Source organism: Trachemys scripta, chromosome 3, assembly GCF_013100865.1.
Source record: "Trachemys scripta elegans isolate TJP31775 chromosome 3, CAS_Tse_1.0, whole genome shotgun sequence".
Lineage (NCBI taxonomy): Eukaryota > Metazoa > Chordata > Testudines > Emydidae > Trachemys > Trachemys scripta.
In genome coordinates this window covers 74,873,035-74,897,618 of record NC_048300.1, presented here as the reverse complement: position 1 = coordinate 74,897,618, position 24,584 = coordinate 74,873,035, and the positions used below count along the sequence as shown (strand labels likewise).

The following is a 24,584-nucleotide window of genomic DNA, read 5'->3' as shown; positions in this document are numbered from 1 at the left end:
ACAAGAGTGTTAGTAGTGAGTATGGGTGATAAAATTAAAACCATTTGAACCTCAGCTACAGCTATTGTGACCAGAATAACTGCTATAGTAAAAACCCTAGATTTTGAAGTACACTGTATGAAACAGTTAAATGTCAGTGAGTTGCGTGTTCGAGGGGAGAAGAGTCTGTTAACTCTGATTGTTTCCACTGCAATAAGAGATCCACACATACATAAGCACTATACAAATAAGACTATTTATTACCAATAAAACAGTTGTATACAATCCGATAATACACGTTAAGGCATTTAAAAACAATTTTTGTACTACATAATACCGTTGTATGACATGCAAAATTTAAAAACAGTCATTCACCCTGAGTCTGTAATTATTCCATGTGTTTAAAAACATATTTTACAGCACCATAAAAAGCCATCCAGCTGCATTACAAATAAGGCACAAGACTCTTGCAGTTATTTCAGTTGTTTTTGCTTGATCAGTTGTTGCCTTGTATACTCCCAAATCAGCAGTGCTCCACTTACATGAACATTCAGTGATCGAATGATACCCTGCTGAGGAATTTCCACACAAACATCCAGATGTTGAATCAGGTTTGCTGGGATTCCCTCATGTTCATTTCTAATAAGGAGGAAATTAAAAAGATGTAAATCTTTTACCCAGAAAAGAAGAAATATCACTTCATGCTGTCTCCAATATGCACCTGTCTGGAGAAACCGAAGTATCCCACAACAGAAAAAACAAGAAATGAGCTACAGTAGCAAACACCACTAGTTGCTGCCAGCTCCACCCATCATGGAATAAGTTTCTTATCCATGCAGCTGATGCTTACTTCTTCATACATATAACTGATGAGCACAAAAAAAGAAAACCTAAAAATTCCATAGCATTGTAATCGGAAACTTACAAAATACTAAAACTAGCGTCTTGCTTCAGAAGCAAATGATACAGAAACACTGAAGACAACGGAAACTAGACAGTGTAGTAGTTTAGTCCACTATCTTTTTGCTTTAAGAAAAACTCAGATTGGTTCATTTTGGTTGTGACTTAACCAAAATATAATTTGATCTTATCCTAATAGATGTTTTCCACATCTCAAACATGACACTGATATACAAGGATCCTAGATTAATCTTTTTGCCACAGGAAAACAAGGAATTTGCATTTTTACAGAGAATCTTCAGTTTTTACATTTTGTGAAAATAGTTAATGTTTTTATTTTAACTAAATTTTATTGACAGTACCAGTATCACTTATTCAGTGCGCGCAACCTCCCCGACCTTGTGGTTGATTTTTGAATGTGCTTTAAATTTACATAGCTAAACATACTCCAATAAACTGCTTCTGGCATATAGAGGTTACTCAATGGCCTATGGGAGTTCGTGTTTTAATGCATCTCAAATTTCACTTCAGCCTCCAGATGTAATTAAAGTTATGAAAAGATGCCAAAAACTTTAAAAATCACCCTAAAGATCGAGTCACTGAGTTTGGCAAGGACAAATTTCACGTTGCTGGTAAGATTTCTGTGTTTCCAGGGCTGGGCCAGCTAAGGGATAACCAATCACTAAATACCCGTGACTATCTTAAGTATTCCCACACTGGTCCATAGGTATCCAGGTTTGCTATTTCTAGTGACAGCACCTCAGAAAGCACTGCTTACACAGACTGTACCCCCTTCTGAATGAGGTCACTGAAAATAACATCACATAGCTATGCTGAAGATAAAATGGGTAAACTAAAGTGTGCAACATAACTGGAAAACAAAGGTGTGGAAAAGGAGGGTGAGTGAAAGAGAGGCTGTCACATTACAAAAGAGACTCAGGGCATTTATCCTGTCATGTGAGAGACTTATTACTGGGTTTAACTATAGCTCATTGGCAAGGCAACGTCTATGAAGCTCTACATTAACACTGTATTCAGCTCATGAGAGATGAGGGCACTCTCTTTGCAGAGATTCCTGTGGCTGAGCAAATGAATTAGCATTATTGGGCTCTAAAGTCCCATCCAGAAGCCCTAGCCAAGGAATAATGCCATGGTGTGATGCTTTGAGGTGAACCACAGAGACCAGAGTTATAAAGCCCTCTTTAAAGACAAAGATATTTGATCCATGGGGTTCTATATTTTAAACCTTTTATACCAAGTGGAAGAGAAATACTGTTATATACCGTCTCTTTTTTCCTTCCACCAACATTGCTTGATTTTCAAATCATTAAACTGCTGCTCATGAGGAAGGGTGGCTTGATGGACCACAGTATGGAAACTACAGATACAGGTTATTTGTAACTTACCCCAGCAATAACAAGGATTTCTCTGGAAAGCAGTATTCAGTCAAGTCAGAACTTTTAGCAGTTTGCTCCACACCTATGATAGTGTAGCCTTCAGTTTTCTTCTGCTGTAAATAATTAACAAGCTGAGATGGTTTCACCTGCATGTTAAGAATGGGGGGAAATGTACAAATATTTAAATATTTTGTATATAAAAATATATTACCGCAAAAAACTTTTACACATTTCTAAAGTTGAGAATAAAACATTCTACAGAAGAAAAAAACAATTAAAATTTTAAACTAATTTTAAGATTTTTTTTCAGACTGGTAATTGGTAATAATACAGAAATACGCTAGGGCTCTGGGCTTCACAGATATTCGTATAACGCAGATCATAAGTTTTACTGAATCCATACATGATTATATCATATGGGAGTGTTACTGCAGATCAAGTGCTGGACGTCTGGTGTTGCCCCAGCTTATGTTTACAAGGCCTCATTATAAACACCCTTTTTAGGAGGAAGTCAGTAAAAGAATGGGACTGTTGCTAGATAATCCCCTGGTATAGCTGACCGAGAACCTGCTAGAAAAACAGCACCCACTGGGACTACACAAGTATCCACTCACAGCAACAAATGCTCGGGAGCTGAGGTGACAAGAGGCAATGAGTCCCACATCTGCCTCATTTCTTATTGCCAACAGCCAAGTCCTTTTGAAGATGGACGTGTAGTGTGAATAGCAGGACAGCTCTACCAAAATAGGAATGCAATCTGGAAGCCTCTACTAAAGAACAGTGTCTTGAAATTGCATGGACCAAGTATCAGAGGAGTAGCCATGTTAGTCTGTATCCACAAAAACGAGGAGTCCGGTGGTACCTTAAAGACTAACAGATTTATTTGGGCATAAGCTTTTGTGGTTTTTTTCACTCACAAAAGCATATGCCCAAATAAATCAGTTAGTCTTTAAGGTGCCACTGGACTCCTCGTCGTTTGTGTGGACCAAGTACCACATAGCTGTGCTGCAGATTTGGCTACTGGTACATTCTTCAAACAAAGGCAGCAGAAGCTGTCTGAGCAGTAGTGGAATGAGCTCTAATATGGCTAGGTGGATCTAGTCTACCTTTAGTATGTCCTTATACAGGTGAACGCCCATTTTGATAATCAATGGGAGGTTATTGCCTGACCCTTAATCCTATCAGCAAAGATCACAAACTGGCTAGGTGTGTTCCTGAAAGTTGTTGTCTTGTTAAAGTAGTAAGTATGACAATGCCCTTAATACATCAAGCATATGAAGTTTAACTTCCCAGGGGATTGAGTGAGGCTTGGGAAGCAAACTTGGTGATGAATAAATTGCTTCATATGGAATTCCAAAACCACTTTGGGCAGGAACTTGGGATGAGGCCTCAGAGTAAGCCTGTCCTTATGAAACTGTGTATATAAGGGGAAGCCCCCCCCCACGAAAGACTGCATCTCCCCTACTCAAGCTGATGTAATGACTACTAAAAAGGCAGTCTTCAATGATAGACGGTATACAAGGTTCAAAGTGGGGAGCGATCAACCTTGTTAATACTATATTGAGATCCCAAGAGGAAGGTCCAAGGGCGGGCTCCTGAATTGGGTGAAAAAGCATGAATGAAGTCCTTAAGGAATATAGCCAGTGTTGGGTGAGAAAATACAGTGTGGCCTGACATGCAGATTTTAGCTAGATAGATCTTTATGGAGCTAACAGAAAGCCCCAGAATAGAGATATTATTGCTAGGTAGATCCATATGGGGCTGACAAAAAGCCCAGAATGTTTCTGATAGTAAATAGTTCTGTATTGTTGAAATGGGTGTCCAGTGAAATGAAATGGGTGCTCAGATGTCCAAACAGAAAACCACCACTTGGTTTTATAAGTAATTCTAGCTGAGGCTTTTCTGCTTTGGAGCAGAATGTTCTGACCTTCAGGAGAACACCTTATGGTGTACATCAGCCAGCCAGCATCCAGGCTGTCAAACATAAGGAGATTGGGTCTAGGGGTGGATCTAGCCTCCCGGGATGTTTTGTGTGACCATGTCAGACTCAGCAGGTAAGAGATCGGGGGCTGCATTGAATAGTTCATCAGATCCGAATACCAGAACTGCTTGGCCCATCATGATAATCAGTCCAGCAGATTGACTCATTTTCCTCAGGACCCTCGGTCTCACAGGAACCAGGGGCAAAGCATATATCAGTCCCTGTGTACAGAGGGTAAGAAAAGCATCCTGGATTGGAGCCTTCTCTGGAGCAGAACACTTGGGATTTCTTGTTCTGGTCTGTGGCAAATATGCTATTGATTGGTATCCCCCCTTGCAAAAGATGCTCTGCAGCACCGGGTCCTTAACTGACCACACATGGTTGTCTGTGAACTGCTTGCTGAGGTGATCTACTAGTAAGTTCTGTCTGAATGTCTGCAAGGGCTAGTGATATGAACCAGTGACAAATATGCAGCAAGTCAACAGCCAAATGGCCTGACAGAGCAGAGATGACCTGGCGCCACCCTGTCTGTTGACAAAGCATAGCTGTATCAGGCCTACAGACAGGTCTATTGGTGCAAAATAGGCCACAGGTACCGAAAACAACAGTACTGACATGCCGACTACCAAGAGTGCCAAAGAGGTGTGTCAGAGAAAAGGCAGTCAGTGGATTTAGCCAGTACAAGTAATTTTTTTCGTGGCCAGTAATAAGGCGTCAAAGGGACCCATCTTAGACTACTGGCTGCCCATAGACTAGTCATAAGCTTTGCAGCCAAACATGTCAATTCTTGGGTCTCAGTCTAAAGGTCCTGGAGGGGGGAGATCTACATGTGTAGGCTCATCTCTGGAGTGATGCTCCTTCCTAAACCTGCTTAAAGAAGTCAACACATGGACTGAAGTTGGCAACTGGGACCTCAGACATCTCAGCCCTGGAGCTCAAGGTGGAATCCTGGCTCGCGGGGACACTAGCCAGAAGGGACTGGAGGGAAGACTAGGCCTTAGCTACATTCTCCTCCATGCCCAAGGAAGGTGTCAGAGCATTTCAGAAGTAGTAACTTTATTTGGGCATCTCTAGACTTCTAAATCCAACTGGAAAAAGAGTGTCCACCATTGAGGGACACAGAAGCAGCACAGGAGGGGCATGCCTTAACCCTAAGGAGTTAGCTTCCATCATAAAGAGCTTGACTTTAGCCCTGCCTACTGAGGAGGGCCCCAGGCTCACTGGCAGGTGTCCCTGGTCACGCTAGTGTGTGCAAGCAGCTTGCACGCTCCCAGACAGGAGTCCCTTCCATGCAGAGGTCTCCATCTTGCACACACTAGCCCGACCAGGGACAGCTCAAGTTGCCAGGTGTCCGGTTTTTGACCGGCACACCTGGTCGAAAAGGGACCCTGGTGGCTCCAGTCAGCAGCGAAAAGTCCAGTTGAGGGTCTGGCAGGCTCGCTACATGGCTCTGCGCGGCTCCCTGGAAGTGGCAACATGTCCCTTGGCTCCTAGGCAAGGACACAGCCAGGGGACTCCATGTGCTGCCTCCGCCCCGAGCACCAGCTCTGCAGCTCCCATTGGCTGGGAACCACAGCCAATGGGAGCTTCTGGGGCAATGCCTGTGGGCGGAGAAAGCACACAGAGCTGCCTGACTGTGCCTCTGCCTAGGAACATGTTGCTGCTTCCGGGGAGCCCCTCATGGTAAGTGTTGCCCAGAGCCTGCACCCCTTACCCACTCGTGCACCTCAACCCCCTGCCCTAGCCATGAGCAACCTCCTGCACCCAAACTCCCTTCCAGAGCCTGCAGCCCTCACCCCCTCCTGAGCTCCCTCCCACACCCAAACTCCCTCTCAGAGCCCACACCCCAACTCCCTACCCCAGTCCTGATCTGCCTCCTGCACCCAAACTCCCTCCGAGAGCCTGCACTCCAACCCCCTGCTCCAGCCCAGAGCTCCCTCCCCCACCTTGGAGCCCACACTCCAGTGGAATCCATCACCCCCTCTCACACCCCAACCTCAGTCCAGAACCATCTCCCACACTCCAAACCCCTCGGCTCCACCCCACAACCTGAAGCCCCCTCCTGCACCCCAAACCCCTCATCCCTGGCCCACCCCAGAGCTCGCACCCCAATCCCCCGCCCAGAGCACCCTCCTCTACCCTGAACCCCTCATTTCTGGCTCCACCCCGGTTTTGTGCGATTAGGAAGTTGGCAACCCTAGGGACAGCTGCCAGTGAGCCTGGGGCCCGCCCGGTGGGCCTGGCTGGGGACCGTACAGCCACGCTGGAGAATCTGTCTGGGTTGGGCGCTGGCTCCTGCGAATTGCAGCCCGACATCCTGCTGCTTTTGCCGCTACGATTTCTGGTATAACACTACAGCTCCACAGATATCCGCTATATCTGCGGATATAAACTTTGTATCCATGCAGGGCTTTACAGATGAGATTTAAGGGACAGAGACAGTCTGGGAAACTAAAATCAGGCAATTGCACAGAAAGTGCCTAAAATTAACTATTTATAATGTATTAACTATAACAAGTTAACAGGAGATTTTTCATTAAAACCAATAAAGGTCCTTTTGACACAGAGTGAAGGCCTTTTTTCTCACAACTAGTCACAGAAAGAAAGGAACTGAGGTGGCTGGGCACCACAAGACGACCAAACAAAATATAAAGCTTTAGATTTATTCCCTCATGAACTTGTCTATATACGAAAAAATCCTTTTTGCATATAACAAAATAGGAAATTATTAATATTTACCCTAGAATCCTTTTCTGGAACTCTAGTGATTAGCTGATGTTTACATGGGCTTTCTTTCCACTGTGTATGCTTGTGTGGTATCTCTGACTGGGACCTTGGAATACAATATTTCTTTTTTTCCCCTTCTTTCTCTCTTTATAATCTCAACTTGTCAGATACATATCAGAAACCAAGTCTCACAGACAGTGTAAAATGTATCATTACTATAGTGTTCTGTACAGGCTGGGTGTAGAAAATGTTGTTTAAATGCAGGTCTGTTATCATGTAATTGAAGCAGAGTACTGTATGGCTTTGTAATTTATTCTGAAAACAAAACTATTTTAAAGGATTGACAATATTGTGAAAATACAGAGAATTTTACTCTTACATCAGAAATAAAGTTTTCCAGAGATTAATTGTAAGTAGACTCAGAGTACTATGAAAATATACAAAGCTGACTCTGAAAATGGATATATCTATTAGGGCTGTCAAGCGATTAAAAAAATTAATTGCGATTAATTGCACTGTTAAACAATAATAGAATACCATTTATTTAAATATTTTGAATGTTTTCTACATTTTCAAATATATTGATTTCAATTACAACACAGAATACAAAGTGTACCATGCTCACTTTATATTTATTTTTGATTTCAAGTATTTGCACTTTAAAAAAAACACACCAAGATATAGTATTTTTCAATTCACCTGATACAAGCAGTGTAGTGCAATCTCTTTATCATGAAAGTTGAACTTACAAATGTAGAATTATGTACAACAAAAACTTCATTCAAAAAATAAAACCATGTAAAAAATGTACAGTCTGCAAATCCCCTCAGGAAATAATGCTGCCCACTTCTTGTTTACAATGTCACCTGAAAGTGAGAACAGGATTTTCTCGTGGCACTGTTGTAGCTGGCGTTGCAAGATATTTACATGCCAGATGCACTAAAGATTCATATGTCCCTTCATGCTTCAACCACCATTCCAGGGGACATGCGTCCATGCTGATGACAAGTTCTGCTTGATAACAATCCAAAGCAGTGCAGACTGACACATGTTCATTTTCATTATCTGAGTGAGATGCCACCAGCAGAAGATTGATTTTTTTGGTGGTTCGGGTTCTGTAGTTTCTGCATCAGAGTGTTGCTCTTTTAAGACTTCTGAAAGCATCTCCACACCCCGTCCTGATCAGATTTTGGAAGGCACTTCGGATTCTTAAACCTTGGGTCGAATGCTGTATCTTTAGAAATCTCACATTGGGTACCTTCTTTGCATTTTGTCAAATCTGCAGTGAAAGTGTTCTTAAAATGAACATATGCTGGGTCATCATCCAAGCCTGCTATAACATGAAATACTGTATATGGCAGAATGTGGGTAAAACAGAGCCGGGGACATACAATTCTCCCCCAAGGAGTTCAGTCACAAACTTAATTAACACATTATTTTTTTAAACGAGCATCATCAGCATGGAAGGATGTTCTCTGGAATGATGGCCAAAACATGAAGGGGCATATGAATGTTTAGCATATCTGGCATGTAAATACCTTGCAATGCCAGCTACAAAAGTGCCATGCAAATGCCTGTTCTCACTTTCTGGTGACATTGTAAATAAGAAGCGGGCAGCATTATCTCCTGTAAATGTAAACAAACTTGTTTGTCTTAGCGATTGGCTGAACAAGAAGTAGGACTGAGTGGACTTGTAGGCTCTGAAGTTTTACAATGTTTTGTTTGAGTGCAGTTATGTAACAAAAAAATCTGCATTTGTAAGGTGCACTTTCACGACAAAGAGATTGCACTACAGTACTTGTATGAGGTGAACTGAAAAATACTATTTCTTTTGTTTATCATTTTTACAATGCAAATATTTGAAATAAAAATATACACTTTGATTTCAATTACAACACAGAATACAATATATATGAAAATGTAGAAAAACATGCAAAATATTTAATACATTTCAAGTGATATTCTATTGTTTAACAATGCTTTCAAACTGTGATTAATTTTTTAAATTGTGATTGATTTTTTTGAGTTCATCGTGAGAGTTAACTGCGATTGACAGCCCTAATATCTATATAAAAGACTACAACCAGAGGCTTGCATATAGTGCTAAGTGTTAGACCTACAGTCTGACGCAAGATGCCGATTTTGATAAACTACAGAAAAGGCTCTGAAATCTACTTTGTAAATTAGTTTCAGGCAAACTGTGTGATTAATTATTCTCATCGTCAAATAAATGGGCTAAACAAGATGAGAATAACAACATTTAAATGAATCATTTAAGTTTTACAAAAGAATTTTAAATTTCAACGTACAACCATCAGCTGTAAAATACTAGAGTCAGAGTATGTTATAAAACAAGAGGCAACTAATACAATCAGTTTCATTAACACAAAAAACAATCAACAAACCAACCTTTTAAAAACTGCTACAAGGGTTTTCAAAAGCAGCAAGCTAATGCAAAAATACCTTGATACTAGCATAAAACAGAAGCAGGTACTTATGCCAAATGGGTAAAGCAGTTAATTTTCAGGAGAGGGAAAAAAGTGAGACCCTTGACTTAGAGGGCATCAGTTTGAATGAATTTATATGTACAGTGCTCCTTTTAAGTAAGCAGCTAAAATACTTTTTCCACCGACCTCGACAAGAGGAAGCCACTGTTCCGCGGAAACACTGAGATGTTGAAATTGCTTATCATTTATATAATGAAGACTGCCAACAACTAAAGCAGATGCCCCAAATATTTCACTTGTACGACACAAACCTACAAATAAGCACAAGATTTAAAATATAAAGAATACTTTAAACAACAAAACTAAGGTATTAAAGCACATGAAAAAGAGAAGACAATCTGAAAACAAATAATCTCCAGCAATATAAACATTTATTTCTCTAGCCCTCTAGTTTTAGTCAACAGGGTTATTTCCAAGTGCTTTTCATGTATGTTCCAAATCATGACTCTCACAATGTCAGCAGAAAAAGGAAAATCCCTTCTATAACCTATCAGTAGGTTAGAAATAAATAACTAAAAAACAAACCAATCCCACCTTTACCACCATGTTCTATAAAGTATTCTGCAATATTTACTTCCAATGATTTTACAGTGCAGTGGGTCAGCATATATGTATGAGTTTTGGGTTACATACACACAAATGACACAAGGAGAAATCTCTGACCAGCAGAGTTAAGAACAATGAGTTGTGTAACTATACTAGGAATAAACAGAATCTTCTCAATGGTATTGGTTCATTACTAGGTGGAAATGGTAGAATTATTAATAATAATTGTAGAAAAGGCAGGTCTATGAGCGCTCCGAGTTCCAGTATGGGTCTCCAACCCTCTTTTTTCTTCAGTAACTGGAAGTAATGAGAGTAGAAGCCTCTGCCTCTTAGAACTGTGGGCACTGGCTCTCTGGCTCCTACGCTAAGGTTTATCTCTTGACATAGCAGGCTCTTGTGAGAAGAGTTCTGCAGAAGGACAGGGAAGGGTGTTTGCTAGGGGGAAGGGAGGTGAAATGGATGGAGTATCCATCACGGTTGATCTCCAGCATCCATTTGTCGGAGATTATCCGTTCCCAGGTGCTGCGGAATGGGGTGAGATGGTCTCTGAAGGAATGGGTGGGGTTTTCCAGCATGAGATAACAATAAGGAGAATGTTCTACGGACACTTAGACCAATCGTTAAAATTGTTGCTTTGAGGTGGAGGGTTGAGAGGAAGTGGGCTGTGATCCTGACATCTTCGATCTGGGTAACCTGGGCTTCTTCATCTGGAGTTCATATGATCTCTGTGCTGAATATTGAGATGAATATTGTGATGAGTGGGGCTTGATTCGTGGCGGAGGACTATAATTTTTTTTGTACCCAGGTGTATAAATCCTGAGGGATGAAGAGTGGTCCTGGAATCTTTTAAATTGTGGAGGGAGGCGTTGGTCTTCTCGGCTAATAGCTTTGTCCCTTTAAAAGGATGGTCCTCCACAGTCCATTCGACCTCCTTTGGGAAGCCAGACAGATGAAGCCATGAGACCCATGTCATCACAATGGCAATAGAGAATGAACATGCCATTGTGTCAGATGCATCAAGTGCAGACTCGAGAGATGTCTTAGCCACCAGTTGGCCTTCGTTGACTATGACTTTAAATTGCTCCTTATGAGAATTGTGGAGCTGCTCAATAAAAGAACTGAGTTTTGCATAGTTCTGATAGTCATATTTTGCCAATAAGACTTGATAGTTTGCAACACGGAACTGGAGCATGGCTGAGGAGTATGCTTTCCTGTCAAAAAGGTCCAGATGCTTTCAGTCCTGGTCTGAAAGGGGTGGATTTAAACTAGTGTTGGCAGCCCTTAGAATTAACAGCATCCACAATGATCAAATTGGGAGGTGGATGGGAGAAGAGAAACTCTGTCTCTTTTGCTGGCACATAATATTTCTTGTCAGCGGGCTTGCATGTTGGTGGAACAGACGCAGGGGCCTGCCATATGACCTTGGTGGGGTTCAGTAGTGCCTCATTAATAGGGAGGGCCACTCCAGAGGAGGTGGAGGAATGTAAAATGTCCACCAGCTTGTAGTGCGACTCGCTCACCTCTTCCAAAGGTATTTGCAATGTTTCTGCCATCCTCTGTGCCAAGTCCTGGAACAGTTTGAAATCATCTGCCGTAGATGGTTTGGCGGTGATGATGAGAAGTGTGCTTGAGGACTAACTTTCTCCTCAACTTCAGCCTTCAGTTCCTCCCTTGCCTATTCAGGAGCTTCAGAAGCCCTCCAGGCTGCAGCTCAATGGTGTTTCCTCGGTTGCTGGTAGGTCACACTAGAGCAGTGGTTCTCAAACTTTTGTACTGGTGACCCCTTTCACATAGCAAGCCACTGAGTGCGACCGCCCCCTTATAAACTAAAAACACTTTTTTATACATTTAACATTATAAATGCTGGAGGCAAAGCGGGGTTTAGGGTGAAGGCTAACAGCTCACGACCCCCCATGTAATAACCTTGCGACCCTCTGAGGGGTCCCAACCCCCAGCTTGAGAACCACTGCACTAGAGGTAAGGGAGACCTGTTGTCTTTGAACCTGCTAAGGATTACAGTATGGCCACTGTGATGGGAAGGCGCTGGTGGTTGGTGCACAGCTGACCAAACCAGGAAGGCTGTGGACCGGGGGATGATACGCCTGAGGTCCATAGTGAAACTGGGTCCCATACGGCAGGTGAGAAGAGTGATGGGAAACCATGTCCTCTTGCTCACTTTCTGAGTGCAACAATGAAAAGGGTGATGCATGGTAAGTCAAGGATGGTCAAGGGCTCTCGGTGAACTCGGTACTGGGTCCCCGGTAATGAGCAGAGGCGAGTCCGGTGCATCAGACACCAAAAGATCCGTTGCGCACTGGAAGTCTGGCGGTGCAGAGGGCATCGGTCCCCGCAGTGGTTGTCGGTGCCAAGAGGCTTGTATAGATGGGGTCAGAGATGTGGACCTGATTGCAAGGTCTGTTGGTGCCAGGCGTACCACAGGCGGTACTGATGTTGACGTCTGTACTGACGGAGCCTTCCCCAGGTCGGATCTTCTATATTTTTCATGCCCCTGTGGTACCAGTGCTTTCTTGCCGGGGACCATTGGGTCACTGGATGGAGCAACTCGACTTGCTCCATCGGTACAATATTGTGCATGCCCTGGGTACCAGATTGACACAACTTTGGTGCCATTGGTACTGGATCTGGGCTTCAGTTGCTGATACAAACCACAATTCTGTGGAATGTAGTTCTCTCCCAGGCAATGAACACACTGCGAGTGTCCATCAGTCACCAGGATAGACTCCTTGCAATTGAGGCACTTTTTGAAGCCTGGGATGCAGGGCATACCTTTGTCTAGGGGGGGGTCGTCTCCCCACCCGCCCCCACAGCCCCCCGAGAAGGGGTTGGCAGAAGACAAAGTCCTTTTTTTTTCCTTTCTTTTTTTAAGGCGACGGCCAAAATAAAATCTAAACGAAGTAAAGAAAGAAAAAGGGCTTCAATGGAAGCTAAAAATTGGCAATTCTAAAAGAGTTAATGATCTGCGGATGGACAACTATAGCTCTGTCATTAACCAGAGGCAGTTGAGAAGGAACTGAGGAGGGTTCCCCCGCGTATGATTTTTAAAAAAATTTAAATCAGATTTTTTTAAAATTTAAATCATTTTCAAAAGAGAGATATTTATTTAAACAAATTACATTTGAAATTATGACAACCTATGTAAAGGCCAAAACTTAGTATAATCTACTAAAATCATCTAAATTAAATACAAAAAATAATATTCAAGTACTCCGTGTTTGCTGTCAAAATTTTAAAGAAAGTCAAACTCCTGAACTGGTGGTAGACTAAGGCTAAGCACCTGGAACTAAACTTTGTCGAAGTGCTAAATCAGTTTTCGATAGCAGTAGTTCCTTTTGCAGATGCAGAGAGAATATTTTCTTCATTCAATTTATTCAACTAGTTCAGTTCAATGCCTAGTTCATTCAAAGTTGAGAAATGGCCTGAGAATTGAAAAAGCAGGAAAGCTTATTTTCCTCTTCCAATCTATGAATAAAAACTAGATGTGAAAGGATGTGATTACGACTTCTAAACTCCTGAATGACATGAAGGCCAGAAACCATCAGTTCAATTCACTAATTACAGATAATATTTACTTTGTTTAATAAATCAGTTGGTTTTAAAGGCAAAACATGTTTTGCTAAACATACTTTTATTTCTTATGTATCCAGCACATTCAGGATAGTTTTATTTAACTAATAAAAACAATTTGAAAACACTGTTTTAATAATTTTCTTAAATTTAATTCCAATTTCCAATCCAAATTCAGTTTAATACAAATCACAAGTAAAAAATTAATCTAAACAATAAGAAATGTGTCATTTTTTCACCATTCTAACAACAACAAAAAGTAAAGATTAAGAATCTGAATAAATATATGTTGAGCTATATAACTTCTTAAATAATGACTATCCAGTATATTTTCCTGGCTAGCAAAACAAACAAACAAACAAACAAAAACAACAACAACAAAAAGGTTCTAAATTATACCAACCAATAAGAACCAACCTTTCTTTAGGAAGATAAATAAAAAGTACAAATGCAAATAAACTTTAAATTGATTATTTAAATCAATATTTCCTGCTTACTGATTTAAATCATGAATAAAATCAGCTATCACAAAAAGTCAATACACCCTGCTCAAATAAAGTATTAAAAATATGCATTGAACCTTACCTCCTAAATTGGTGGGTTTATCAATAAGTGAGGCCACTACAATCAACCTACTGTTGGATTTACCAAGTTTAGCTGCCCGGTCCTGAAATACCAGTTCCAGGTCTAAATCAGGACTACTGTTTTTCCAAGGGATGATCTTTTTCTGAACATCTGTCCATTCTGTTTGGTTATCCATTTCAACTAAATCTGAACCTAAGAAAAAAAGTGTTAGGTTTAATTATTTAGATGTGGAAAATACTGACATGATAATGAAACAGTTTGGGAACCCCTGTTTACTAGGACATCAAAGATATACCTTTCTGAAACAATAAGGGTCACATACGATCATCAATCTCTATACATGATGCTAATAGCACAGCATAATTATATGCTCTACTGCAGGTTTTTTAACAATTATGTTTAGCAGAGCAAGTACTGACCAAATATATTGCTACTACCAAACCCAAATAATTAATCTTAGATCAAAACATATATGAATTTATATTTTACCCATATCTTGCTGAGACCAGTCACTTGGTTTTAGATTAAGAAGTTCAGTTCGAGAATGCAACCAATGAAATGCTGCAGGCAAAGAAATGTCAGTATATCTGGTAAATTTACAGAGTGGGATCCATTCATCTTCAACAAGTTCTGAAAGGCGTGGAAGGGTGTAAAATATTGTCTGCAATGTAACACAGAACTTTTAGGATAATCTCCGAAAAAAATAAACTTCAAAGAGATACTAAACTAACTTCAGCATTATTTTATATTACAAATATTTTATCTATCATAAGCTATAACTTACTGATCAATACATCTCTGAATACTCATCACCTGGTGCAATACAGTAACATATATTTAACATTATGGACATTTTCCAGTTTTAAAGATAAAACCCATAAAATCCTACCAAAGCAACAATCTAAGAAAAGGTCTTTACAAATATTATGCTGGAAAATGCCTCAAATGTACAACTTTTCTAATGTTAAAAATTGCTTGTTTAAGGGGCTAGCAGCAAAGGAACTCAGACACACACTGGAAGCTTATACCTCAGAACATAGAGTTTTGAAGGGCAATAATTTTTTAATCCCTATATTTCAACAAAATTAAAAAAAAAACAATAAAAGATGTTAACTCCTAAAAATAAACCACAATTAACCTAAATACAAAACATGGGGGTGGAAAGGGGAGGGGAAATCAGGAAAAAATAGAAAACCACAAATTGAAAATCCAGACCTTCTTTCAATTTCAATGGTTAGTTTTATTTAATCAGTGGAATGTTATGCCACCCTCATATGTTGGTACAGTCACTAAACTTCACAATAGTTTGGAACTAAAAAATGTGTAAGTCTGAAAAGAAAAACAATCCTTTTGTGATGTTTCACTCATTCTTTATGAAAATATGCTTATGATATGAATATGACATAACTGAAATGTACTTTATACAAGATGGCGCTTGTAAGATATCATTGGAAAGGTTATAATTTATTGAATGTAATTATCCAGTTTGTATGCCTGTATCATTTCTGTATCTGAAGTTAGAAATATTAACTATGTATCTGTATTTCAACTATGCTACTTTGGGTGACACCCACTGCTAACACTTCAGGTACAACAATGGAAATGCCAGACAGGGCTGATGACCCATCAGCCAGGACAATGGACTGTGAAAAGGCTTGGCCTTCCTGCAGACGCTCCATACTGCCACTGACTCATGGATGCTGTGATACTACAGAGTCAGGTGGTCTTGTCACCTGATACTAAACATTGCCTGGGACTTCTTGTAACTTTCCACTGGAAGGGAAGGGGGGTCAAGTTTGGGAAACAAAGGATTCCCGCCTTATGTAAATCCTATTTAAGGGCGGGGAGGAAGGCAAGCGGACACCTCCACTCCATGGCCTGTCTGCCCAAGAAGAAAGACTGCGAAAGCCACCTGAAAGGGGGTGGGGGGGGAAAATGAGTCCAGATTGAGACGGGTCCAGTCTGAAAAGGAATATAACTGGAATTCTGAATCACAGAAACTTTGCAGCCTGCCTAAAATAACATTTAGGGTGAGAATTTACATTTTGTGACCTGTTTCTTAAGTATATTAAGCTTAGCTTGCATATTTTGCTTTATTTGGTCAGTAATCTGCTTTGTTCTGTCTGTTATCACATATATTCACTTAAAATTCACCTTTTGTAGTTAATAAAGTTATTTCTTGTTTATAGTATAACCCAGTTTATGTAATTTCTAACGGGGGCAGGGGGGCAAGAAATTGTGCATAACTCCCTCCACATTGAGGGAGGGGGCGAATTTCATAAAACCTTTGGGTTTGTACCCCTTAAAGGGAGTGGGCACCAGGGTGTTGGGGCAAGCACCTAAGGCTGAATCTTTCCAGAGTGGACTTCTGCCTCTCTGTGCAGCTGGGTGTGGCGCTTCCTGTGTGCTTGACTGGAAAAGGCTTGTGAGCCTAGCCCAGCAAAGCCAGGTAAAGGGGATCCAGGCTGGCAGAACAGGCTGACTCAGTGGCACCCCAGCACATCAGGTGATACCCCAAAGGGCCCAAACCCATCACACCTTTCTTTTGAGAAATTTGGGAAAATTTAGTCTACAGGAAAACTAAGGCGATGATCTTAGGTGAATCTCCCTGAAAGAAATGAGCAGATACAATTTGGACTCTAAAGAAGCAAGAAATGTAATTCATTCACTGACTTCCTGTTACTGTTTTAGAGCAACAGATTAAATCACTCTAGCTAGGATTGCATAGAAATGTATTGAGCCATAACAAAAAAATATTAAGATATTTAGAAAACTAATTGATCACCAATAGCATGGATGGATTGACTATGTAAACTATTATTTTATTAACTGAGATGCTCAAGTATAGAAGACACTCCAAATTCATACTCTTATGTAATACATCTGAAAACAGGTAGTTTTCCCTCAATCAACAGCAAGCAAATTTCAAATTTCTGAGAGGATGTTCTGTTTTTGTCAAGATAGCTGTGCATTCTTCCTCATTCTTGCCTCTTTTCTGCTTTAGACACCCTACTCCTGTTTTTCATCTTCACCTTTATTTTGCCTTATTTTCTCTTCCCCTTTTGTTAATCACTCAGCTTTGAGTTATTCTGAGCCACAGTGATGAAGCTGAGCTGAAGGAGGAACTGATGAGTCTGACTTAAATGCATCTTTGTCTTTAACTGACAGAAAGTGAGTACTTTTAGCTAAGCCACTCCAAAAAGCAGTTTAACAGCACATCATAGAACAAGTGCAAGAGTGAGCGGGATAAAATTCTGAAGGTGGGTCATATAAAAAAAACGTTGTGGCGGCCCATGTGTGTCTTATTGGCTGCAACTGAGCTACTGCAAACAATTGATCAAGCAACAAATACAAATATGACTAGAAAGGAGTTCACTTGTCTGCTTCCTCCAGATTAACCAACAACAATTATAATACACTCCTACATTCTTGGGTTTTCTATGTCATTGATTTAGTTTTCTAGCCATGATGGCTATAAAAAAATAATTTAAAAAATAATTTGAGTCCAAATATATTTGTTTTAGTCTAAGATGCACTAAAACGTTATGAAGTTATTTTTCATGAAATCCAAAAATCAGTTACAACTGATCATTACTCATCATGCAGTAGAACAATGTCCAAATTACAAATACAGCAGCAAAGCAGTGAAAAATCATTGACTATTATATACAGTATTTTGTACTTGCCTCTAGACTGTAATCCTTCAGGGGATGAAATGTTGCAAAAAAGAAATGATCCTGGATTCGTTGCCAATTCTTTCTAGCATTCCTATGCATTGCAAAAATACAGTAAGATATATGCCAAAATTCTACATGTTGACTTATTACAGTCTGACAGTAAAGAAGTCCAGTCTAAATGCATATATTATATATTGTGTTAATAGAAAAGAGACTATTTTAAATATATATTAACCACTCATATTTATGAGACTCATTTATGAATACAATGAACTGGAAATAAATTCACTTTGTGTTTCCAGGAACTGGGAAGGAACATATTTATATGAATTATGGTAACTAAGATAAGTATGTTTGATAGGGAAAGGTATCATACCCTCTCTTAGAGAAGGGGAACAAAAGTTCTCCCAGGAACTCAGAATAAGAGGACTTATGAATGGTGACAATAGAGATGAATGAAAAATTAAACAAACTAAACTGCTTAAGACCCCAAACCAGTAATAGGAGGAGTGTTCATGTCGATCTAATTACAAATAAATACACTGCAAAAATAGCAGATAATTTCTCTATTATTTCAACCTTCTCTTTCTCTTGCCATGGTTAGTGAAATTACGAACACCTAAAACAGTGCAGGGAGTTGCATTCAACATTTTATTTCTTTGGGTTTCAGTGATACCACAAATATTTGCAGGAGGATCCTAATTTAAGAACATAAGAACAGTTGTACTGGGTCAGCCCAAAGGTCCATCTAGCCCAGTATCCTGTCTACCGACAGCGGCCAATGCCAGGTGCCCCAGAGGGAGTGAACCTAACAGGTAATGATCAAGTGATCTCTCTCCTGCCATTCATCTCCACCCTCTGACAAACAGAGGCTAGGGATACCATTCCTTACCCATCCTGGCTAATAGCCATTAATGGACTTAACCTCCATGAATTTATCCAGTTCTCTTTTAAACGCTGTTATAGTCCTAGCCTTCACAACCTCCTCAGGTAAGGAGTTCCACAAGTTGACTGTGCGCTGTGTGAAGAAGAACTTCCTTTTATTTGTTTTAAACCTGCTGCCCATTAATTTCATTTGGTGATCCCTAGTTCTTGTATTATGGGAATAAGTAAATAATTTTTCCTTATCTACTTTCTCCACATCACTCATGATTTTATATACCTCTATCATCTCCCTCCTTAGTCTCCTCTTTTCCAAGCTGAAAAGTCCTAGTCTCTTTAATTTCTCCTCATATGGGACCCGTTCTAAACCCCTAATCATTTTAGTTGCCCTTCTCTGAACCTTTTCTAGTGCCAGTATATCTTTTTTTTTTCCTCAAGTCTTGGCAGATAAAAAGACCCAAGTCTGCACACATTTGATTAGATGTGGAATAGAGAGATAAATGAACAGAAGCAGTATTAGTAACTGTAGTGAGCCGGTGTGGCACCCCTCCGTCTCCGATAGGGCCGAACTTCCTCCAACCCCAGCGTGGGCGGAGGCACCGGGTCCGGGGCCCGCCCCTCCGAGGTCACGGCCCCGACCCGGAAGTATAAAAGCCCGCCAGCAGAGCTCAGTGAGGCCCAGACCGCCAGAGAGAGCAGACGTCCCGGGCCGAGCTCCCGCTTGGGAGACAGCCGCAGGCTGCCTGCTACCTCCCCGAGCCTACCTCTCGCCAGCTACCCCGAGGAGGAGCCAAGCCTGCCCCGTGCCAGCTACCCTGGGGGAGAGCTGCCAGACTGGCCTCCAAGCCCCGCACCAGAGGAGCAGATGCTGCTGGACTGGCCCGAACCCAGCATTGCCAGCGAGGTAGGCCCCGAGGGGGAAAACGGAAGTAGCCCGGGGGTAGCCGACCCCGGTCAGGCTGCAGAGGCCGGTGAGCCAATGTCAGTGTGTTTCAGTCAGGATACCCCAATGACCAGCAGTGGCAGTAACCGCTACTAGGGCCCCGGGCTGGAACGCAGTGGAGTGGGTGGGCCTGCGTTCCCCCCTGCCACCCCACTCACGGGTGGCAGGCTTCCTCCTCACCCGACGCTCAGGTGTAGAACCCTGGGCTTACCCCAACTGCTTGCCTGCTCAGCCCCTGCGCCAGAGGGCCTGAGCTGTGACTGTTTGTGTCCCGCTCTGACCTAGGGCCTGGGCTCCTTAACTGCTTGTTTGCTCAGCCCCTGTATCCAAGGGCCTGGGCTGGGACTGTTTGTGCCGCGCCCTGACCCAGGGCCCGGGCCTGCTTAAGCCGCTGATTAGCGCCCAGCCCCTGCGTAAAGGGACCTGAGCTTTAACTGTCTGCGCTATAGTGAGCCGGTGTAGCACCCCTCCGTCTCGGAGAGTAGAGCCCCGGCGCGACCCTACTACAGTAACATGTCAACATGTTCGCTGTAGGTTTTGTGATGTGATCCTACACCCAGGAAGGAATTTGTAGTGCTCACTAAACATTACTCTTTGAACATGGATCTCCTATGTGAATGATCCTTTAAGCCAAGTACAGGTGAACCTCGATTTTCTGAACACCAATCTTATGAATGGCCATTTATACGAACCATTTTTCCTCCATAGAAAAAAACAAAAGGTCACATAATGAGAGAAATGTTGATGAAAAATAAGTCAACATCCACTCACATTCCAATGCCTTCAATGCACTGAAAATCACTTTGCAGTGGTTTGATCGACAAGAAGGCGGCTATGCAGTACACCATCCTGCAATTTATACACCATACGTACTGTAATTTTGAGATGTTCAATGTTAGGAACTTTTGAATTTTACAAACTCATCAATCTACAATTAATTCATAAAATAGGGGTTCTACTGTAACTCCACATGCAGGGGACACACAAGTACTGGCATTTCTTTATATATAGCCAAGAAATGCAAATCTTTTGGGAATCAATCTGTTAGATCAGGGGTCGGCAACGTTTGGCACGCGGCTCGCCAGGGCAAGCACCCTGGCAGGCCGGGCCAGTTTATTTACCTGCTGATGCAGCAGTTTCGGCCGATCGTGGCCCTCACTCGCCCCGGTTCGCTGTCCCGGGCCAATGGGGGTGGTGAGAAGCGGCGCGGGCAAGGGATGTGCTGGCCGCGGCTTCCTGCCACCCCCATTGGCCCGGGACGGCAAACCGCGGCGAGTGGGGGCCGTGATCGGCTGAACCTGGCGCATCAGCAGGTAAATAAACTGGCCCGGCCCGCCAGGGTGCTTACCCTGGCGAGCCGCGTGCCAAACGTTGCCGACCCATGTGTTAGATTAAATGTTTAAACACCTGTATTTGTAAACATGTTATATTGACAAACTAGCCCCAATTCACAATGCACAGAACAAATAAACATTTACTGTAATTTATTACCTAATAAGCTTTGTTTTTCAATCTGGGAGGCAAGATGAGAAAATTCAGGACAGACTACAAAAAGTTATGAGCCCTATTCCCCAAGCCACTAAAGCTCATTTCCATTACACTGCCGATAGTCTGAATAACAGTCTGCTCACATTCTCAGACAGGCACAATAGTTATCGGATGAATGCAGAACTTTCTACTGAGGATTCAAATTAAATGAAACCTTTTAATTCTGAAGCACAGAGAAGGAAGGAAGTTTTCTATAATTTCATTTTATCTGCTGATGACATCTTTAAATTCCATTTCTAAGTGTTCTACTTAAATAGATGAAACACATGAAAATCACAAAGTTTATCTAGTGCTACTTGACAAGATTAGACAAGTGGTTTAAGAAGGTCCTCAGACACTACAAATGATTCCAGCAAAGATAGATGGAAGAGCTGCATTCTAAATCAGAAGAATTTCACTAACCCTGCACCATGCATGTTTTCCACTTGATGAAGACTCGATTCAATAACTGGTGTCAAAGCTTCAAATTCTTCCACACACAATGCTTTGCACATGCCCCAGATTTTCTTGAGGGCTACTAATGCATAAAGTCGAACACTGAAATTGTGGTTGAAACACCACTGTAGAACAACAAGAAGGGCTTTCTTCAAAATTGGTTTCTAGAGAAGGAAAAATATTCTTTAGTTTACATTTTTGACTCATCACAGCATTTTGCCCCTGGAGAGCATAGGAAATAGTTTGGGATTGTGAGATAAGAACATTAGCTAGTGTTCTGCTAAAATGGTCAGCACTGAAATACCTAACAGTTTCATTTAAATTGCAAGCTTTAAGTTTCAGACTTGACAACCCATTCACATGAATGGAACAGTTCACATCTTTCAGAACCAAAGCTTGTCTGTACATGGAGTTAATTCATTTCTGAATAACTACATTTGTGGACACTTATTCCAGAATGAAAGTGCCTTGCTCCTGTTTAGCTTATTAAAAAACAAATACAACTTTTATCTATAAATGTTTAAACTTCATGTTGGCTTTCATTTGTAAACACACCAAAATATTATTTACTATTTGTATTACCATGGTACCCAGAAGCCCTAGTCATGGGCCAGGAGCCCATTGTGCTAGATGCTTACTAACACAGAACAAAAAAGATAGTCCCAGCTCGAAAGAATGTGCAACCTAAGCATAAGACAAAAGATGAATACATTCAGCTAGACTGGAAGTACCAGGAAATAATGAGACAATATTGATCAGCATGATAGGCTCTGATTTCAGCATACCACTGGCCTAACCATTGCCACATTTCTTGTAGACATCACAGGAAAGGAGAGTTTTGAAGGAAGACAATGAGGTTGCTTTGTGGGTGATTATGGGGAACTCCTCACAAGTATGAGAGGCAGCATGGGAGAAGCCTGCCATCTTCTCCTGGAGGTCTGCATCAAGCAATTAGTTAAATGGACAATGTCAACTTGAAATCTAATCAGTTTCAAAAAATAAGTTAAAAACAGTCTCAAGTACTATATCCCTTCCCTAAATTTTCCTCCCATTGTGGTTTTAAAAATCACCTTTTCCTATTTTTTAAAAAAATGTCTCTCTCCCCCCTCTTGCTGTGTGAATGCTCTCACACAAACTGTAGAGGAAACCAACATATTTTTTTTTTTTGGGGGGGGGGGGGGGGGAGGGAAGAGGGGAAGTTGTCAGTAAAACTGACTATACACAAAATGACCAAACTGGGGGGGAAAAAAAAAAAAAAATGTTTTTCCTTCAACCAGTTTCAGCTTAGTAATCTGAAACGCCAACTGTAATAATATTAGGTAAATGTTTTTCAGACACAGGTGTGATTTTGAAGTTGACAATAATCCTTTAATAAGCACAATTCCTTTTTATATGTGGTCCAAAACAGAGAAGAGGACAGAAGGCAGCAGTGTGTGTGGGTTTCTGCTCCATAAGAAACACAAAAGGATGGGGTAGGGCAAATAGCTGTTAGGCTCAGAAATTTAATTGAACATCACACAATGCTATCTAAAACATTAAAACCTAAAACTGAACAGGCACAATCAGATATTAAAAGCACACTAAACACACACATTAAAAAAAACGTTCACAACCACATCTTCAGGGTTGATTTTGTTTTTCTCTGATTTCCGCCTTTAATTTAACATTTTGGACAATAAGGGAAGAGCTTTATTTAACTTTGATAGTCTATCACTGATTAACTTGATCCTGACAACTTATACAAAAGGCACTGAAGACAGCAGGATTACTTATATGAGTAATAGTTTGCAGGGTTGGTCTCTATGTGCATTTGGACTTTTATCCTGTACAAAAGACTCCAGAAGTCATCTAAACTAGTGGTAAACTGACACAGTTACAATGAGCACAGGAAAAGTTAACATTTGACAACTTGAGAGAGACTGACAAAATTACTAGGGAAATAAACATTTCCAAGATTCCAAGAAACTATTACAACCCATTTTTAAAATCCCTATATAATACAATTGTGAGCATTCCTTTAAATGTTTGTTCTGGTTTTCTGTAATTTGAACTTACCTTCTCAGAGGTATTTTCAAGAATAATGTCAAAGTGAGACAACACAGATAAAAATGTACAGATGCTAGTTTTAAGCTTTTCTTCACCCTGAAGTGAACACAATGTAATAAATGGAAAAATGTTATTGCTGTACCTTTTTGTATTTCACAAAGTGTTCTATAGACTCCAATTATAGCTGCAGTCTTTGTAACCACAATGACCATTCTACTGGAAAAACATGTTTTCATTAGCAACACTTGTTTAAAAAATTAAGTAATTTTGTACAAGAGTATGGTTTTAGTTATTCATATTGTGTTCGTTTTTGTAAAATATTTTAACCAATACTAACTATACTATGGTGTATATGAAATAAGCTGCATTCTCAGTTAAGTCTAGATAAAAAATTATCGTGACAATTTGTCCCTGTGCAAAAAAAAAAGCAAAAGTGTGATAAAAAACTGATCGGAACTGAACTAGCTAAAACAACAAGGAGTCTGGTGGCATCTTAAAGACTAACAGATTTATTTGGTCATAAGCTTTCGTGGATAAAAAACCTCACTGCTTCAGATGCATAGAGTGAAAGTTACAGATGCAGGCATTATATACTGACACATGGAGAGCAGGGAGTTACTTCGCAAGTGGAGAACCAGTGTTGACAGGGCCAATTCAATCAGGGTGGATGTAGTCCACTCCCAATAATAGATGAGGAGGTGTCAATTCTAGGAGAGGAAAAGCTGCTTCTGTAATGAGCCAGCCACTCCCAGTCCCTATTCAAGCCCAGATTAATGGTGTTAAATTTGCAAATGAATTTTAGTTCTGCTGTTTCTCTTTGAAGTCTGTTTCTGAAGTTTTTTTGTT

At 41.0% G+C, this 24,584-nt stretch overlaps 1 protein-coding gene across 1 annotated transcript in view; it reads right to left on the bottom strand.

The window, feature by feature from the left end:
- Positions 1 to 216: 216 nt before the first annotated feature.
- TARBP1 (TAR (HIV-1) RNA binding protein 1) overlaps positions 217 to 24,584 on the bottom strand; it is a 116,504-nt gene continuing 92,136 nt past the window's right edge. Inside the window, exons 24-31 of the mRNA XM_034766873.1 lie at positions 23,748 to 23,834; positions 21,660 to 21,856; positions 17,894 to 17,975; positions 14,697 to 14,868; positions 14,208 to 14,399; positions 9,618 to 9,742; positions 2,286 to 2,422; positions 217 to 618 (exon numbers count right to left, since the gene is read on the bottom strand). Of these exons, the coding sequence (XP_034622764.1) occupies positions 453 to 618; positions 2,286 to 2,422; positions 9,618 to 9,742; positions 14,208 to 14,399; positions 14,697 to 14,868; positions 17,894 to 17,975; positions 21,660 to 21,856; positions 23,748 to 23,834 (1,158 nt within the window). The 3' untranslated portion in view covers positions 217 to 452. The remainder of the gene's footprint in view (positions 619 to 2,285; positions 2,423 to 9,617; positions 9,743 to 14,207; positions 14,400 to 14,696; positions 14,869 to 17,893; positions 17,976 to 21,659; positions 21,857 to 23,747; positions 23,835 to 24,584) is intronic.